Source organism: Pseudorasbora parva, chromosome 9, assembly GCF_024679245.1.
Source record: "Pseudorasbora parva isolate DD20220531a chromosome 9, ASM2467924v1, whole genome shotgun sequence".
NCBI lineage: Eukaryota > Metazoa > Chordata > Actinopteri > Cypriniformes > Gobionidae > Pseudorasbora > Pseudorasbora parva.
In genome coordinates, this window is record NC_090180.1 from 32,079,761 (window position 1) to 32,100,127 (window position 20,367).

Genomic DNA, 20,367 nt, shown 5'->3' on the forward strand with positions numbered 1-20,367 from the left:
ATCAATCTATTAATCCCATCATTACTCCTTTTTTTCTTACTAGACAAAATAAGGCAAATTAAAAATGCACTAGTACAGAGTAGGACAAAACTTAAAATGGCACTTTCTTAAATGTTTATCATCAAAAAGGGTCACTTGAGAAAATTACAACAGTACAACAGAGAAAATAAACTGATTTTAGAGATTGTTTTTGTAAAAAAATGGACAACGATATCCAGATAGTAACTGTCTTTGAACTGCTTTATCTGCAACACTTCTTGATTCAGTGAAACTTGAAGCCCTTCACAAGGACATTATACTCTCACAGATTCACAAAGTAAAATGCAGAATGGAATAGTTTTGTCAGTTAAACAAACATCAACCCTGAAGAAGTACATATGCATACAATATAGCTTATGAACCAGACTGAACTTGCAACACTGTGTAAATCAATTCTCAAAAAGGTTCCAGAGTATTTTAAAATTCAACAAATACATTTGGACATTCAAAAACATATAACATTGAAAGTATCATTATATACGCTGAAGCTAGAAAATGTAAGATATTTTGATTATTTGAAAATTCTTATTAAAATGTGTAATGTTTCTATTAAAATTTTTGAATAAACATCATATATCATTGTATAAAATCTAAAAGAGAATTTCTGTCAAATTGCTTCCACATTGGAAGAAACTTCACCACAATTCCAACAGTATTGATTCTTTCCAAGTATAATTCAACAGTATAATTCTTTCCAAGAAATGCAACATTATTTTAACCAATGCTTGTTGGCTTCTTCATAAGTAGAATGCAACTACACAACTTCCTAAGTGAAAATCACCTCAGTCAAGAAATCAGTGCATTAGAGAAATCAGTTGAAATGAATCACAACGTCCATCAAATGCAGTTAAACTTTGATCTCACTGGTTCATTGCTTCACAATATTTCATGTTTTCAAGGTGCAATTGTATTCATTAAAATAGATTCGACTTTCTCTGTTGCCCACCATCAGAGTTTGTGAAATGCCCCACAGAGCTCAACACAGTGTTATTTTTACGTTCCATCTGCATCGCTGTGATTTTTGGACTCTCTCAGTGCTCTTCTCTATGTTCAGAGTGACTCTTCCTAAGGATGGACATGCAAATACAGGTTAAGTCAACAAATAAATAAAGTTAAAGTAATAAAGTTTATAGACATGAAAGACAAAAAAAAAGTGTGATTACAAACAAGGGAACGTTTTTTAAGCCCGTCTGAAGAACTGTCACACCAAAATGCTTTTTTTGTTTTTACTTTAAGCCCTCCACAGCATCAAAAAATTAGAGACACCTGTAATGTAAACCTTTATTGTGTTAACGATTCTACAGTACCTGAGTCTACAGTACCTTGTCTTAAGTAAATCCTGGATTTGTTTTTTACCTGCAAGTTTTTTTGTTTTTGTTTTGCCTTTTGCAATTCGAGAGACACGTTTTAAAGAAACTGTTGGGCCCCCATATGAGAAAATAAAAGACAGACAAGCATTTAATGCAGTGTGACTGCACTTACTTTATTATCGCTGTATATATTTAACAATAGTATCTCATATATATAAATGCATACTATCTACGCATTCCATTTCTTAACCATAATAAAATTATATGTTTAAATATGAAGCTAAACCACCAGCAGGTGGTGGCAACTCATTGGCTGCGACCGTTAAAAAAGTCCATTCTATATAGTATGAATGAGTGTAGTATGAATGTAATCCGGACATACTACATCCACCATGTTGTCGTTATCATGTGACCTAACAGCGTCAGTTACGTCCCTTCACCTCCTTTCATAAATCATATCCCGTGGCCTTATGGTATAGTAAAGTGTCCATCGTATGCTATGCGCACTTCAGAATCTTGCAGGAAGTAGTAGATCACCCGGGTACTTTTCCCCTACTGTTTTTCGAATACTATGAATTCGGACGTACTACTCTGTTGGTGTACTGTTTTTTGCATACCATAGTAGAAAAGTATTCAGTTTCGGACGCAGCCATTGTCTTAACGAGTGAATTGTTGAATCATTCAGTCAACTGATTCGTTCAAAATGGCTAATTCATTCAGGTATGAGCGAGTCATTGAGTTATTCATTAGAATGATTTGTTCCGAAACAGATTCAGTCAGTAACAAAACCTCACGAGAACGAGCAGCGTCTCTGATTTGTTTGGAATCATTTTCCTTAGCGAAATAGAGAGGAAAAAAAGACAATATTCTGAGTCTGAAATGTAAGTCACCTAATGTTAACTTCTTGTTTATTAAACTGTTGAATAAAATCAATATGACATTTGCAAACATGCGGCTATTTGGGTAAACAGCACTCTTGCTGCTCGTATAATATTTCTTAACAAACTAAGTCCTTTATAAATATTAAAGGAAGTGTATGTAAGATTGTGGCCAAAACTGGTACTGCAGGTGTATCCCCTCTACCCCCTTCCCTCCTGACCCGAGGTTGCCAGATAGGCTGCAGGATCCAGCAGGAATGTTTGTAGCAGCAGCTGTGGTAACTAGAGGAGAGCTGGCAACCCGGATGCAGAAACACTACTGACTTCGTGATTGGTAGATAGGTGGAGGGCGGAGCTTCAGGCCAAAAAACAACGTCAACATCAACATATCAGGGCCATTTTATGATTAAAATACATTGAAATACATTTCTTACATATTGTTCCTTTAAAAACAAGAACTCAAGCAGAGACCCTGGCATCCGCAGAGCGTGATTGCGGGGGGCGGGGCTCTTTTTCGATCACAAGCCGAGGCCCCTTCTGTTGCAAGGCCCGCTTCCAGTGAAACATAGCAAAGGCCGCTACTGGCTGGCGCAAGCTGTTAGTAAAAACTGACATGCAACTTTGGGATTGTTCCAAACTTCACTGAGCATCTGTGAATAATCTGCAGCAACAGGAACAGAGATAGTAGCATGGGGCTGAGAAACCCCAGCCCTACACTCCTAGCACTGCTGTTGCAGTCCACATTTCAGCATGTGGCATTTAAAATATAGGCTTGTGTAGAACGGGGTGCTCTATTGGGGGCCAGTGTCCTGCAGAGTTTAGCCGCAACCTGCCCCAACACATTTGCCTCGAAGTTTTAAAGCCCATGATTGGCTGAATCAAGTGTGTTTAATTAGGATTGGAGCTAAACTCTTTTTGAAGGAAGTAAGGAAGAGAGGAAACCAACCCAGAAGACATCTCTCTTATGCATCTAGCCGTGAAGCGTCAGGAGGGCTCATCTGAGCATCTGGTGGCATCTCATCAGTGTTGAGAGTTTGAGCACAGGTCTCCTGTAAAACATAGAAAATGAGATGAAAAACAAAACCTTGAGAACCCGAATCACAGCCGTGCTGACACGGCCGTAATTCTATTGCTCATGTAAAATAGCATTTTATTAAAGCTGCACCAGCTTACAACTTTCAACCTTCTTAATATATTTTCAAGACTCTTGTGATGATACATCGACTTACAATAGGTTGAATGACATGTCTGCCAGGGTCTGTATCATTTTAAACTTACCTTTAAACTTTGTGTTTAGGGTAGTAACCCAAGAATAAAAAGAACTACTAAATTCGACTGCTTTACGGCATATACGACACTTCCACCACCACCCCCACTTCCTTAAATTCGGACCTGCCAGCCCAACTATCTTTTGTTTGCCGGATGTTATAGTCATGCCGAAGCAGCACAGAAAAATAAGAAAGGAAAGGTTTTGTCGGAGGAAAGCAAAAAGAGAAAATGAGAAAGTAATCGGATTAAAGGCAGGACGAGTATTAACATTGGGCCAGTGTTTGCTCTTTGGCGTGAGCTGAAGGAGGCATGCCCGGCCGATGCTGACTCCTATTGCTTGCATACTATATTGTTTTTTTAATTTTTTTGTCTAGGCTAGGCTACGTAATGATACTGGCTTGTAAACGTGACCATCGCGATCATTTGGCGTTTGAAAAATATAAAACCCATGAAATTATATTCATTTGACATGCTGAAACATGTACCTGGGATGAAGACATTTCACACGCGACGCAGGCAGAACACCTGCATGTTAACTCCTGCAATGTTCAGGGCTATCATGGTTGTCATGTCATCAAATGCATGTGCCCAACCCATGATGCACATAGACAATAAAAGAAATGGACACAGCAACCCCATAGACTTCAACAGCTAATTGTGAAGTCAATTAGAAGCACTCACTTCCTGATGGCTGAGCGTATGGCGCAGGCTCAGACTGAGCTTGATGACGTAGATGTGACATAAGCAACCTGTCTGACAGTTTTAAGTATTCTAGTAGTTGTGGAAAGTGAAATCTGGATCACGTTGTTTAAATGCTTTGTCCTGTTGCTTTTGGCTCACTATCGGCTTCTCCCCATTCTTCTCCTTTGACTTTATCTGACTTTATGTCTCCACATCCCCCCGACTGTCTCATAGACAGTAAAAGATTGCCTGCGAGCGTCTCCTCAGGTCTATACGGTAATTTCTCTCCTGCGCGACAGAGTCGTATTGGTTATGACGTAATCGTTAGCCTGTTTTTACAAAAACAGCTTCTACGGGGAATGTAAGATACAAGGTAATGGAGCCTTTTATGCATTGTCGTGTTTCTTTATAAATAAACAATGGACAAATGGAGTCTTTAAACGCCTCAGATGTAAAGTTATTCACTGTCAAAGTGACGCAAAAATGTCAATGGGATGCCAACAGCAGGTGATGGCTTGGTTAGCAATGGCCATCCCTATGGGTGGTACGCTTTCAGGGTGCTAGATTACCCCCTTGATGCAGAATGACAAAGTTTACAACAGGAGTAGAGGACAGTACTGTTTCCCAACTGTAGGGGGACCCCGAGAGCAAAACCTACCTGGTGCCGCTTTAATAGGTCTTAGAATTAAAAAAGATTTTAGTGCTTAGTTTTATTTTAAGCCTGTTTGAACCATCATCCTCAGTAAACCCGTCTCCGGATTGATGACTCTGATCTTTTTGAATATTCCTATTCAATAATTGTTTACTCGACACGTCATCCTAAATAAACCCGTCTCCGGCGTGATGACTCTGATCTTTTTGAATATTCCTATTCAATAATTGTTTACTCGACACGTCATCCTAAATAAACACGTCTCCGGTGTGATAACTCCGACCCTTCTAGTATACCTATTTTTGTTTAATTGACGCGTCATCCTCAATAAACCCATCTCTTGCGTGATACCTCGAACTTTTGAATATTCCCATCTAATATGGTTTCTGACCTCTAAGGTTGCCAGAATAATAATCATACACTGTTTGATAACAGGCCAGAGGAGAACTGGCACCCCGACTGAGCCTGGTTTCTCCCAAGGTTTATTTTTCTCCATCATGCCCTGATGGAGTTTTGGTTCCTTGCCAATGTCGCTTTTTTTTGTGGCTTGCTCAGTTGGGGACACAAAAATTGCAATCTAAGTTTTCAACTAAATATCCAAATAAAATTAATTACTAAATTACCTGTATCAAATTTATTACTGATCTACCCACATTGTTGCTGTATGATAAATTGAAATGAGCTAATAACATCACCATTTTCTCCAGAACGACTGTACAGCGGAATCAAATTTTGTTGCAATATTTTCCTGTTTAACACTGTGAAGCTGCTTTGAAACAATCATCATTGTATAAGCCTTATATAAATACAATTGACTAGACTTGACCTGACTATAAGTAAATAAATACACTTGCTCTTTAAAGTGTATCATCCAAATTAAGTAAAATCTCTTGTGAGGCAAACATAAACATTACCACAATTTCTGGCTCATTGACTGAGCTGTCTTTTGCAGCCAGGAGTGATGGCTCTGATGAAGGGGACATGATGTCATGCTCAGGATCAGGAGTAGCACCTATGTAAAAGGAATCAAATGAGTAAGAATTATGCATGCCACATGCTAAATTTAAATCTTTGGTTGTACTGTTTTGAACTCACAAGAATCAGTTGGGGATGGTGGTATCGATGATCCTGGAGTTAATTTCATCTGTGAAAAATCAAGCCCAGCAGTACAGTCCATTTCCTGTTTCCCAGAGGGCTGTGTAGTGTCTTGTTTGCTTGTGCAAATGTGAACAGCTATGGATTCCTCCTGGGGGTCCTTGTTTAGGGCCTGCTTAGAATCTACAAAGTGCTGAGGACTCACTGTGTTCGACGAAGCCTCGGGAGGTTCACAGGAGTGAGGGCGCATGGCAGCAATGGGGACCAGACCCTGAAGCACTGCGGCTGGAATTGGATGTGCCCCCATGCCAACTGTCTGGGCTGGTACGAATGCCCATTGCTGCTGGCCAGTGGCTGGAGAGTGGAAGAGGTTGGCCTGGCCCCAAATCACAGGCTGGCCTCCAGGAAGCATCTGGGTCACCTGCAATGGTGCCTGAACCCCGAAGGCCATTGGAGCAGCCTGGGTAGCATACGACTGTTGGGTCCAGTGAGCAGCCTGGATAGTACTCATGGTCATATAACCTGAGAAGCAAGAACAACCTTAAAGAACCAATTTCATTAATAGCACTGATTTTAAAAATAGCCGAACCTTGATGGGAAAAAAACTCAATAAAATGGTAGCTGCTGTGGGTTAACCTGAGGGCACAGCCGGTGGGCTAAAATGGGAAAGGAGTTCTGGGCGGTGCTGACGTCGTCTCCTTCCGGGATCCACTGTGGTAGCAGGCGATGCTGGCATCTGTGATGAAATTGATGTAATTTTTGATATTTGACTCTACAAAATTATATTATTGTATAATTTTATTGTAGCATCAATAATCTATTATTGTGTCACAATACAATCATTTCTCTTTTTAACAGAGCTGAAAGCTTTTGAAGCATCTATGGTGTGACAACAATTGGGTGTCAAATGCTCCGAATAAACATATAATCCTCCGACATGATCCATGACGCCATTCAAATAAAACATCCACTTGGGATCCTTCTGAAGTCTCTTCAGAGATGCAAACGAGCTGATTAAACTGGACGTGTCAAAGCAAACTTTCTTTCACTCTTCCATGTGTCCTGCTGTCAACCAACTCAAGCATCTGGCTTAAGTCATGGTTAAATAAATGCTTTGATTATAATGAGGAGGATGTTCAAAGCTATAATACGTGCAGGATGTTTTAATGGTACAAAAATATGTCAATATATTCAACTTATATGTCAAAAGACAAAATTTACCACTTTAATGCAGGGCTCTACGCTAACTTTTTTCTTGAGGAGCACTTGTGCTCCTAATTAAAAAAATTTAGGAGCACAGTCAAAAATTTAGGAGCACATTCTAATCCATCAAACACATTCCAATTATAACTTTCCCATTACAGGACGATATTTGTCCTTTAATGTCCAGGGTCATTTTTATCATTATAAGAGCAATGTTTTCTAATCTTGTTAAATGTATGCATCATCTGTCAGTTTCTTAAATTCAACATAATTCTGACATAAAATTATCATTAACTTCTGAGAGTACAACACACACACACACACACACACACACACACACACACACACACACACACACACACACACACACACACACACACACACACACACACACACACACACAAAGCAGAACTGGACTTCATACAATCAAACACCTATGCATTTAATGCATTAATGCATGAGTTAATGTTGTATGAATGTTTTACATATTTAGAAAGTTTTTGAATTTAGAAATATGTACAAATTAAACTTTAAAGGTTTAATATTTTAAATAAAAAAGTCCATGCAAAGTATAAATATGAAAATAAAAACCGCCAGTAGGTGGCGGCAAGTCATTCAGTCAATAGTTCAAAACACAAGATTCATTTGAATCGAATCGCTTGGAGATGCGAATCAGTTCTGGTGTGGCTTTGATTTTCACAAATAGACAGTGTTGTGGCTAAAACGTTGTTACTTAATATAAAGTTGTCTATTAGATTTTTGTACGAGATCAGTATCACACATGCAATCATGCCAATACTCGGAGTTATAGCAAGCCGTAACTTTTGGCGCTCTGGCGCTTCATAAACAGAACCGCATGCGCCTCGCGGAAGAACATTACAGCCGGATCTACTTCTCTGTTTGTGGTGAGTCACGCAGATATTGTGCTAATCCGCAGCGGGAATAACTTATTTTGTGTGTACATTGATTCAGAATAAGACAAAAACCCTGTTTGGAAAAAATCTTCATGATATACTCGCTCATTATATACATTTAGTATTTTTTTTAAACAGCATGTGAGATAAAGATTAACTCAAGGGCTTTTTAAATGTATTATTAATACATTATTGTTTGATGGCATTTATGCCACAAGCATCCACTAATTTCTGGGCTTGTTTATGATAATCCAAATGTGGAATTTCCAGTTCATTTTGATTTGGCTGTAAATAAACAGCGCGAGGCGTCTGGTAAAGTGCGCATGGCTGCGTCTCACACACGTTTCACTTCAATCGTTGTTTGAAGTGTAGTCCGACGCACACGTTTTTGCACTTCTTCTGCTGACTGAAGGCATGAAAAGCAGTTGATTGCAGTAGGAAACATAGCCTAACAGTTTCTCAGTGTTGATTCACTCAGTGTTGTAGTTTTTATTCCGATTGAACACATCCATTCATGATATCGATCGGGTCACTCGCACCAGTGCGCCTAAATATTTTTTCACAGTCGCACGCAGTAATTTTTAGGCGTAAATGCGCCCAAAATGGGCGTTATGTAGAGCCCTGCTTTAATGTCATGACCCCTTTAAATTTATCTAGACTTGTAACTATATATGACTGGATTTACAAAAAATTCTTCAGATATATATATAAATATGTATTCAGTTTGACAACTATATATCATATATCATGCCCTATATATATATATATATATATATATATATATATATATATATATATATATATATATATATATATATATATATATATATATATACACACAGTGCCCTCCACAATTATTGGCACCCCTGTTTAAGATGTGGTCACGGACTTCTAAAAATTCTCCTTTTTTTTAAAACAACATAGAACCAAAATGCAAAAAAAGAGAAACATCCTACCTTTCGTTTAAGCACATTACTTTGGTGGTAAAAAAATCACAGATTTGGAAAGAAAAAAAAAAACCTTGAAATCATGTGTCCCACAATTATTGGCACCCCTGATGTTAATACTTTGTTCCACCCCCTTTTGCCAACAAGAGATCACTTAATCTTCTCCTATAACATTTCACAAGATTGGATAACACAGAGAGAGGGATCTTTGACTATTCTTCTTTGCACAATCTTTCTAGATCATGGTGTCATGGGTCCTCTCTCAGGCACTCTCTTCTTTAGCTCGCCCCACAGGTTTTCGATTGGGTTGAGGTCTGGGGACTGAGATGGCCATGGGAGGGCCTTCAGTTTGTGACTGCTGAATCATTTTTGTGTAGATTTTGCCACATGTTTTGGATCATTATCCTCGTGATGACGACCCATCTTCAGCTTTCTGGCAGAGGCCATCAGGTTTTTATTTAAAATGTCCTGGTAGTTCAAAGCATTCATAATGCCATGCACCCTAACAAGGTTCCCAGGGCCTTTGGAAGAGAAACAGGCCTACAGCATCACAGATCCTCCACCATACTTCACGGTGGGCATGAGGTGCTTTTCGGCATACTAATCTTTTGTTTTACGCCAGACACAGTTAGAGTGTCTGTTGCCAAAAAGCTCAATCTTAGTCTCATCTGACCAAAGCACACGATCCCAGTTGAAGTCCCAGTACCGCTTAGCAAACTCCAGACGTTTACGCTTGTGAGTGTTAGTGAGAAAAGGCTTTTTCCTTACATGCCTCCCAAACAGCTTGTTGGCCTGTAGAGAGCATCTGATGGTTGTTTTGGAGACTTTGTGACCCCAAGATTCCACTCTTTGATGCAATTCTGTGACAGTGAGCTTAGGAATTTTTTTTACTTCTCTTACCATCTTCCTCACTATGCGTTGTGTGGCAAGATAAACTTGGGACCTCTTCCAGGCTTGTTTGTCACTGTTTAGTTGTTTTTAACTTCTTAATGATTCTTCTGACTATAGATACGGGGAAGTTAAGGCGAGTGGCTATTTTCTTGTAGCCATTGCCTGATTAATGAAGGTCGACACATCTGCCTTTCTTGAATGGTGTGTTTTTTCTTGTCTTTGCCATGTTGACAAATGAGTAAGAGAATTAGGCCTCTGTGTCACATCATATTTATACCCCAGGGAAGCAGGAACTCATGAATTACTAATAAAAATTTCCTAGACACCCTAACCAACTTTAGCAACTACAGAAAAATATATTTAGAAAAAAAAAAATTACATTTTTCAGAGGAATTGTTAGGGGTGCCAATAATTGTGGGGCACATGATTTGAATTTATTTTTATTTTTTCCTAAATGTGTGATTTTTTTACCACCAAAGTAATGTACTTAAATGAAAAGTTGGATTTTTCTCTTTTTTTGCATTTGGGTTCTACTTTGTTTTAAAAAAAAGGGAGAATTTTGATTATTATTATTATTTTTTAATTAATTAGGGCATTGGTTTCTTAAGTTCTTAAGAAACTTAACTAAGGTACTATTGAAATATGTTTGCATTCAGTTTGCATTAAAAGTGAGACTGACCACAAGGTTAATTGTTCTCCTGAGGTTTACTTACTGAAAGGATGTCTGGGGGCGTGGCCATGTCACCGAAAAGATCAAACTGGTTTATATTCTGCAATGCAGTCCGGGAAAAAGATAAAGAAGATATAAATCCATACTAGAAGGCATTACAACACATTACTATCTGCACTAGTTCAAAGATTACTTTTTGATTTAGAGTTAGTGCTCACTGAGGAGAGTTGTCCACAAATGGAATAGTTATTTTTCAGTTGGGTCAACAATAAAATTATGATTCAACAGTGTAAATACAGTAATTCCTACACATGCTATAATAATCAACAGAGGAAGGGTTCAATGAGGACAATTATGACTTTTGAAGGACACCAACAGCTGAAGGGAATCAGACATAAAACATTAAAAAAACAGAAGGTACAAGCAATGAGGTGGATGATCACTAAAACGTATGACCATGTAACCAGAACCCAATGTTTATGTAAAACCATCACAATGTTCATGTTCTATAGAACAACTAGCAAATCACACCAGAAGACTCAGGTGTTCAAAGATTCAAGCAAGATCAATGTTTGGCACATGTGAGCAAACATTGCAGAAGAGCGACTAAGATTTATTAGCTCCAGGCACTCGATAGGCTCCAACTGAATGAACAGACAAGCAATAACACTCTGTGAAATGGACTGATAACAGTTATTTAACATGGATTCAGCAATGCTCTGTTTTGAGATCTGTAAAGATCTGTTTGGTATTTTGCACTGTATATGCATGGATCTTCAATGTTCTTTTTTCATATGGTTGTTATAAAATAATAACCTCTAGAAATTTTAGGAAGACATCCCGTGAAATTTTCAATCATAAGAACGATGTTCAAGCCAATCATCATCTTTATTTAATTGGGTCCAAAAAGCCTTTATTAAAAATACTTGTCATTAATGCAGATACATGCACTTAAGACATTCTAGTAACTAAGTACCTTTCAAACTACATGTCAACTAGAAGTCATTAACAGTCTCTAGCAGTGCTTAATATCTGCTAACACTTTATTTTGATGCTCCAAACAGACATTCTACTGACTGCAAGTAACTTTGCAAACACGTCAACTTACTCTACTAAACCAAACCTATAACCCAACAGTCTAATACTGTAATGAGAGTTTGTTGACATGTTGTTGGAAAGTTGCTTATAGTTAGTACAATATCTAAAGTGGACCATTGGAATAAAGCGTAACCATAACGCATTGCAATTTTCACATTAAGTTTTTTTCTAAATCCATGCAGTACATCCATACTAGAGGTGATTGGTGAACCCCCAAAACAAACCTCTGTTTATTTCCCCCTCATCCATTTCCCTTGTATAAAGACTCGCAATGTGGACAACAACAAAGAAATATTTTTAGTACAGTAATCGCTTTCAATTCGCTATGGGATTTAGAAAAAAATCCTTGAGCTCTTTAAATGAAGAAGGGGGAAGGACACAGATAGGTTTGTTTGATGAAGGAAAGGTTGAGCAAATGTTTGAGATATGAGGGAACCTACAGTCATAAGATGGTGTTTTGGAACATCATAGATCCCGTCTTTCTGATGACTTGTGGGGACCTAAAAATTATAGTAAATTAACAACACAAGGCTATTGCACAAAGCTATATGTATTGTAGGTATCTTTGAGTATACTATTAAACTGACAAGATTATTGAATATTTTAAATGTTTAATGCAGGGAGACAATATTATAGGAAAACTATTTTTAGATTCCCCCTTCTTTGTGATGCTATATCTGTAGAGGTGTGGGCGAAGAGGGGAGTGGCTCAAGGAAGTACCTGGTAAACGCTCTCCTCTGATTGGTGGCTACGGAGGGGCTCGTGTCCAGCTTCAAACACAATGTACTAAGGAGTTGGGAAAGAAAATGAGAAAGGCCCCATATGGAACCAATCAGACAGAGACAACACTAAGAACATTCAATGCTGACTGTTTATCCATAACAAATATTTTGTATATTCATCCAGAACTGGAGTAGCCCTCTGTTTCCACAGGACAGAATCATTCATTTCACCCCCCTGTTGTTTCTCCTATTCTCACAAAAAATAACTCTACAAATATGAGAAGAAGATACTTAACTGCCAATTCCATTAATGCTGACCACACACTACACACTGTTAGCCCTGTTCACCAAAAAAAGCTTGAAATCGGAGGCAAATCATGGCTTGTTAACATGAGTATATGAAGTTTCAAAAGCGTGATCTGAGAGACACCTTTGATACAAGTTGTTTGACTGTAACTGACATCGAACAGTTGGTCAAATCAAAAAGCAATCCAACAACTTTGGAAGTCAAATAGCGTATGACTTATACCCCAAGTCTCCTGAGCAAGAACATTATCTCTGATAATATGTTATAATATTCCAGAAAATTACTATTTGAACAGAAATACACAAAACACGGAAAAACACAAACTGCTGCAAATGCTTCAAAGCTTAACTAATTTTGATAGCTTTATCTTAGGGATTGGAGAAAAATATGGATGTAAAAATGATGGTTAAAGTTGTCTGTATTCAGTGTGAGCGCGAGAGCACTGGGTTCAACATATCAGTGCATCCAGTGGGGCTGTTTATGACTCTCAGTAGAACATATACACAGAACCACAAAACATGACTGCATTTCAATGCAACGCCAATGATAGGAGCTGAATGGTTAAAAGAAGCTCTTCAAGGATCAAACAATATCAGCAACACTTAAATGGAGGAGTTAAATGATAATAAAATCACACATAATGCCAGTTCTTGAAAAATAACCAGGGTAACTGAGATTGACAACCACTCACCTGATAGACTGGATCATCAATCTCATCTTCCAGAATTGTCTGTCAGTCATTAAGAAAAACAGGCATTATTGGAAGAACAATTTTAAAAAGTTGCCAGCCACTGCTACTATTTTTGTTTATAATTTTCACAAAAATGTCATAGCCTCCAGAATATTGTATGATGTTAAAGTATAAATATCTAAATATGCACTATTTCAAAAGAAAAAAACAGAGCCTCTGGTTAAAAAAAAATTATACCTTTGTGCATTTTTTTTATCAACTCTTGAATATGTGTAAGTTTTAATTAAAAAAAGCAACATTTTGATCAAAATGCTGAGAAAATCTTGTTTTTGACAAATAATTTGTTTGTAGATGGAGTCCATCAACACCCTCAAAACTTCATAGCCATAAACCTCTTCATGGCACCAACATTTCATGAGGTAACGTTAGGCAGTTTTGATATGCTGTTCAATGTTGGATGATTATGTTGTTTTACATTTGTGTAAGCAAACTTCTGTCGCTTGTTTTTGCACCTTCTTGGCCTGTGTTTTGATCAGGAGATTCTGTAGTGTTCTTTCTGTTTCTGTTCTTTTAGAAGATGCGTAATAGTGCCACTACCGTATAACAGTGAAAATATGGATTGACGACAAATTTCAGTCAATAGTGGGGAAAGTGTTAAAGATGAAATTAGACAAAACCAAAACAAACATGGAACTGAAAAACATCATAAATAAACAACTCTTTCTTCTGAAAAAGAAAAAGTGCACTCTCCATTAACAAAGGTATCGGTACATTTTGGGTCTGACACTAGGAGGAATGGCCTATAAATGGAATATAAATTAGGCAGGTTTACTGGCTTACAGGTTTATCTGTCTCAGTAACTAATTACTTGCTAAACTAACCTAACTTCTACAAAATCTTAATTGACATAAGTGGTAAAACTGAAATACTCTCTTGAATGAAAATTTTTACTTCACATGAGAGACTGTATGATTTATAGGATTTATGTCATCTCTGGCATGAAGCATATGGACAGAAAAACACATTCAGAATTTTGCCAGAAAGAGTCATCAGCAAATTATGAAGTACGTTTTTGAAGAACCTAGCTGATAGATGATAGATCTACCTGATAGATGGCTTGTTCACAGTGCTTGTCCTTCTGAGACTTTTTTTGTGATTCCTCCCTCTGTTTGATATCATAGACAAGGGTGAAAAGGTCACGCAGGTCCAGTATTACCGCCTCTGCCTACAAGAGAATAACAGAGGTTAAAGAAAAACAGTGGCGCTTTTACAAGCAAGATTCATATAGGAATATGAACAACTATGACCACTAACCGAATGGCTTGTCTTGATTGCCACAAATTTGTGATTGCCTTTTTTCCCGCAAACATAGCCAAAGGCGCGATGGTCCCTTGTGTCTTTGGCAATGTAGGAGATTTCGTGTACAGAGTGATGGTGTTGTAAGACCTGAGGATTGGGGATGTTATCACATCATGTCTTGAACAATTTTATATTACCCTTTTTTCAGGCAAAAAAGTGCTTACATTTGAATTTTAACAGTCTCTATTCACAGGTCCACCCACCATTTCAAGTTTTACATTTTGTTATGTTGCAGCCTTAAAGAGTTAGTTCACCCAAAAATAAAATTTATGTCATTAATGACTCACCCTAATGTCGTTCCACACCTGTAAGACCTCATCTTCGGAACACAGTTTAAGATATTTTATATTTAGTCCAACAACGATCTAAGTGTAGGCACACTATACTGTCCATGTCCAGTAAGGTAATAAAAACATCATCAAAGTAGTCCATATGGGACATCAGTTCCGCTGATTCATAACCGTTTAAATCTTTATTTGAGGATTGAAAACAAGCCAGGAAGAGAATACAAAGCTGAATAAAGACGTAGTTTTTGTGATTTTTGGACCAACATGTATTTTCGATGCTTCATGAGATTCTAACTAACTGATGTCACATATGGACTACTTTGATGATGTTTTTATTAGCTTTCTGGACATGGACAGTATAGTGTGCATACACTTGCATACACTCTCTGACTTATTTAAAGTATCTTAAACTGTGTACTGAAGATGAACAGAGGTCTTACGGGTGTGGAACGACATTAGGGTGAGTCATTAATGACATCAATTAAATTTTTATGTGAACTAACCCTTTAAGCTAAAATGCTTTAAAATATTTTTCTTTCACAACAATCTGCAGTCCATACCCCATTTAAAAGGCACAATATGTAAGGTTTTTGGATTCAAATATCCAAAAAAAACACTAGAAGTGTTATATATTTTGTTAACTTGTGCACTTGCATTACCCCAAATGTTTCCAAGAATGTTTAAATCCAGAGAAATAGGCCTTTGTTTTGAATAACCGACCTCTGGCTTTAAAAGAAAAACCTATATCACATTGACATAAATATTCAGACGCTTAAATCAGTATTTATTTAAAGCACTTTTTAGATCTGTTTGGGTATGATACAAGAGTTTGCACAGCTGGCTTTAGGAAATTTTTCTCTGTCAGGTTGGGTGGGGAATGTTGGCAAAAGCCATTTTTTTAGGGTTCCCAATAGATGTTCAAATGGAGCCAGAATCTAGCTGGGCCACTAAAGGACATTTACAGAGTTGTTCCTAAACTCATTTAGAATGATTACTCAGAAACAAGATCCTATTATCCATCCTTCTGGGAATCTTGGAGTTGATGGGGGCCGTGTTTGCCATCACACTCTCCACTGCTGGTTGAAAAGCTCATCTGCTGCTATCTTACATGGACAGCATCATCCTTTTATCAGCAGGGTTTCATACTGGGCAAGGTTTCCAGGTGGAAAGTTGTTTACTCAGCACTGTGCAATGGGGACCCTGAACTGTGGCACTTCAGTCTTTAGTTTGGCTGATGGCACAACCACTCGCAGTAATTCCGAGCCCTATGAACTTTTCATTCTGAGGTGAAAAATCTCCACATTTAATTTGGATGGATCTTGGTGTACTGACGTTTTTTGGGCCAATCACCACCTCTTGTTGGTACAGCTGGTGTTAATTGATCATGATATGGACCTATGATATGTAACATTTAGGGTATCTAGTTAAAATGGCTTGGATGCTGCATTTGGGTCAAATTCAGGTCCTGTATTTCACTGGAATCTGCATGAGTTTGGGGCTCTGGGGTTCTTTATAAGCACCAAAACATATGCACTGCCCACACAAATTTAGCATGCGACTGTCTGGTCCACAATGAACTAAAGCAGCCTTTATGAATGTAATGTAAAATGTGTCAGTTTTTGGCTAACAAAAACAGAAAACAGAAAGCCCTTACAGCTATTTTGTAGTCTACACCTCACCCTTTTCAACACACATCTCACCCTAGCCCATGCCTACATCTGGTCATGATGGCAATTTCAGTAGCAGAAACCCCAGCATAAAGGCATTCCCAAGTAGAAGGAAAAATCAGCCTCTGCCAACAATTCATCCCATGCCTTTAATTTATGTGAATTACTGTGATTATGTAAATGGCCACTAGAAGGCAGTGTAAACTAATGAACATGAATGTGAAAGGAGAAGTAGTTTAGTTCAGTTGTGGATTTGGAGGTGATCAGTTCATAAGCTTTCATGCATTAAAAGTTTGCTGTGTGGATTAATGTATCACTTTATTCTTTTACGCACCTTACAACACAACAATATGTCATTTTAATGTCCTGCATCAATTTGCATGTGCCACAGGAGTGTGGTTTTATAGATAGTGTGTGTGTGCTTGGCTAGACTGTCTGCAGTCCAGATTTGTCCCTTTTGAAAACAAATAGTGCATCATGACGTGTAGAAACAGCAAACAACGGCCATGGACTGTTGAGCAACTTCAGTTTTGTATAAAGCAAGAAACGGTAAACATTCCACTTGCAAAACTGCAACAATTAGTATCATCAGGTCCCAAATGAGTACAATTGAAAATTGTAAAGGTGATGTAACAAAGTGGTAAACATGCCTTCCTTTCCAATTTTTTTGAGTATTACACACATATGTAGTTAATTCATGAAACTCTAGATACTCTGTAAGCAATCACAATTTACTATACGGCACAAGATGAACAAGATGATTGGCCTCTTCTGATTCTGCAGCCAATGAGCTTGCTTGGTCAATATTTATATAGATTGGTTTAACAATTGCTGAATTATGGTTGGAGCTGGGCTGTGCTAAAAATAAAGGGGTCATATAATGCCATTTTTGTACAATTTAATATGATTATTTAGTCTCTAAATTAAAACTTTGTAATATACTTTAATTAAAAATTCTATTTAGTTTTCTAAGAAATCACTCATTTAACCTGATGAAAAACAGCTCTGTTTTCAGCAAGTCGTTCCTGTGCATGTGCCTTTTATGATAATGAGCTTTGCTCACCCCGCCCCTCTGTTCTGTGGGGGCTTTGAGTGTGAAGCGTTGCTTATTAAACAACAGGAGAAAGTTTGAGGAGGCTCTCAGGACACATATGTGCAAGTTCAACCATATCAATTCGATATATCAGATATATCAACATCAAAATGACTGCTGTGTTCATTATTACACCCAAGAACAGAACACCACAATTGCTTAGAAGGCATTCTGCTCCAGAGTCCAGCGTATCCACAATGGCGGACAGCTTGCCCTCACTCAGGGCGGGACTGAGCTGAAACGCTGCTGTCAATCAACAGTCGTGGGAGAGGTATCCGATCGTGTGACGTCACACATCGAACGCCTTGCTTTCAGACAGGTGAAAACATATAAGGAGTTTTGATGGATTTTTATCATTATAGGATGGTTGTGTACAGTCACTACCAACACACATTGCTGTATAATCAACTTGTAAAAGTGCATGTACCATTATATGACCCCTTTAAATACAACCTCACTTTGTGTCAATCACGTTTACACACTGCCTCCAAAACTTCTTTAAAAAATCGGGATCAGGTTTTTCGCATTTTGAGAGGTGTTCTGACAATTACATTTTTAGGATGACGATTAGAAAAAGCGCATACAAAAATTTCCGACTTACTATGCAAGTACCTTTGCTGTTGAATAATTATTAAGCTATTTGAAACTTAGCAAACTGGAAGCTCCAGAAGTAATGAAAAAGATTCATCTTGAACTAGCATGAATTAAACAGTTTAATAACAAATTAAAAAGGAATAAGTACATAATATTACGCTGTAGCCACATTGGACCAGGGGTTTGGAAATCTTCTGTGAGCGCCATCTTCTTGTCAGATGTGGGTATTAATTTGTCACGTGACTCTCACAGTGCATTGTGGGTATTCAGTTTTACACTCGTTGTTGCGGTGCATTATGGGATTGAATTAGTGTAATCAATAACGTCCACTATGGTTTGGACACCACTACAAATGGCTGTCCCCTCAAATAGGGCCTTGTATAAGGGTATATGGGCGATTTTGAACACTTCACCAGTAGAGTTGACTATGTGCATAAGAAAGAAGTTTCCAAGAGCATGGGAAAAAAATCATGAAAAGCACTCTAAAAATGACCTGAACCCAGGATCATGCTATAGTACTGAATATCAGCTTGGCTGTTATTGCCTTCATTTAAAGCAAAGTTATGCTAATATGCAGTACTCGTTTTTATATGATAAACCTTATATAACTGTCAGATATCAGAAAATTATTTTCACAATCATAGCAGTGCTTATCGGACACAACATGGATCACAGTTAGGGATAAACAATTGTAGAATTTACACTAATAAAACTAGAATACACTTACCCCTGATCTCTCATCATAAATCTTGATTCCACCAAAAGACACAGTCAAGAATATTCTCTGTTTGTGGTTCCCTTTTGACCGCGCTGAGGCAGCAATTCCCTGCAGCAATGAAGTATGAGAAGAATTACAAACAAGCGGGGATAATAACATGCTGTAAAAGAAAAATCACACTTTATCAGTAATTTGATGGCGTACTTTGAATAGTGGGTTTTGTTCTGTGTTGTGTTACATCATTTGTAGGTCACTCTTGTTACTCATTCAGCACTTCTAAACATTTGAAAGGGACGTGTCTAGCTTGCTAATTTTCTTACACTTCTGAGGGCAGAAAAAAAACAGATCATGATTGAAGTCTTTGAAGCAGACTCTCTCATTGTATTCGCCCTGTGTTGAATAATAAAAAGTCACTTGGAGCAGGTTTAAATCGTGATCTGTCTCAAGACAATGCTCAATGGCTAAGCTACAAAGAGTGCATTCAGAAAGTATTTGGACCCTTTCATTTTTTTTCCACCATTTCTGAATACGGTCTTTAACACTGAGATAAGAACATAAAATACAGCAACTTAAATGCACTTTACAGACATCCGCTGGTAGCCAGAACATTCAGAATAACTCGGATTTGTAATAACATTATTGGAATCCATCCATTTTCAACCAAAACAAGAAGAAAAAAATCACTATATCCAGAAAAAAAACTATTTTGTTTTATTTAACTGCAATAACAATGCATACTTTTTAAAATTGAGTTCAATTGAGCTGATGTGGCACGAAAAAGCGTATTCCACATTAAAAATATAACTGAATGATTATTAACTGATTATTTGTCTGAGGTCAAAATGCAAAATGTTCATGTTGCTCAAAAAAGCCAAATCATACTGACAAGAATCTTTTCCACAGTGATGAGTAGAAAAGAGAGTCCACCACACCTGATCATCCAGATCAAAGTGACAGGTGGAAGTTTAGAAAGCTTGAGCGTCTAACCTAAAAAAAAGTCTATAAACGCAGTACCACACAGTAGGACTTACAAAAAAAAAAAAAACTTTCTGCTGCCAGGTTTTTGAGCCAAACGCCAAAGGTTCTTGATTAATGACTGTACAGCCACAGGAAAATGACGCTAATGCCCTTTACTAGCAACTATAATAAGCAGTCAAGGGCAAAAATAGGTCCAGCAAAATAATGAGAGCAAAATAATGAAATATTCATATGATATTCACCCAGACCATGACTCTAAAAAGGTTTATGGAAGTTCAAGTCCATTTAATAAAATGTTTATTTT

At 37.7% G+C, this 20,367-nt stretch overlaps 1 protein-coding gene across 1 annotated transcript in view; it reads right to left on the bottom strand.

The window, feature by feature from the left end:
* Positions 1-20,367, bottom strand: part of LOC137088905 (complement component C8 beta chain-like) — an 87,689-nt gene that overhangs the window by 32,984 nt on the left and 34,338 nt on the right. Inside the window, 12 exon segments of the mRNA XM_067452285.1 lie at positions 3,174-3,192; positions 3,195-3,276; positions 5,744-5,841; positions 5,925-6,446; positions 6,561-6,660; positions 10,593-10,649; positions 12,088-12,147; positions 12,368-12,433; positions 13,368-13,406; positions 14,473-14,592; positions 14,682-14,813; positions 19,095-19,193. Of these exon segments, the coding sequence (XP_067308386.1) occupies positions 3,174-3,192; positions 3,195-3,276; positions 5,744-5,841; positions 5,925-6,446; positions 6,561-6,660; positions 10,593-10,649; positions 12,088-12,147; positions 12,368-12,433; positions 13,368-13,406; positions 14,473-14,592; positions 14,682-14,813; positions 19,095-19,193 (1,394 nt within the window).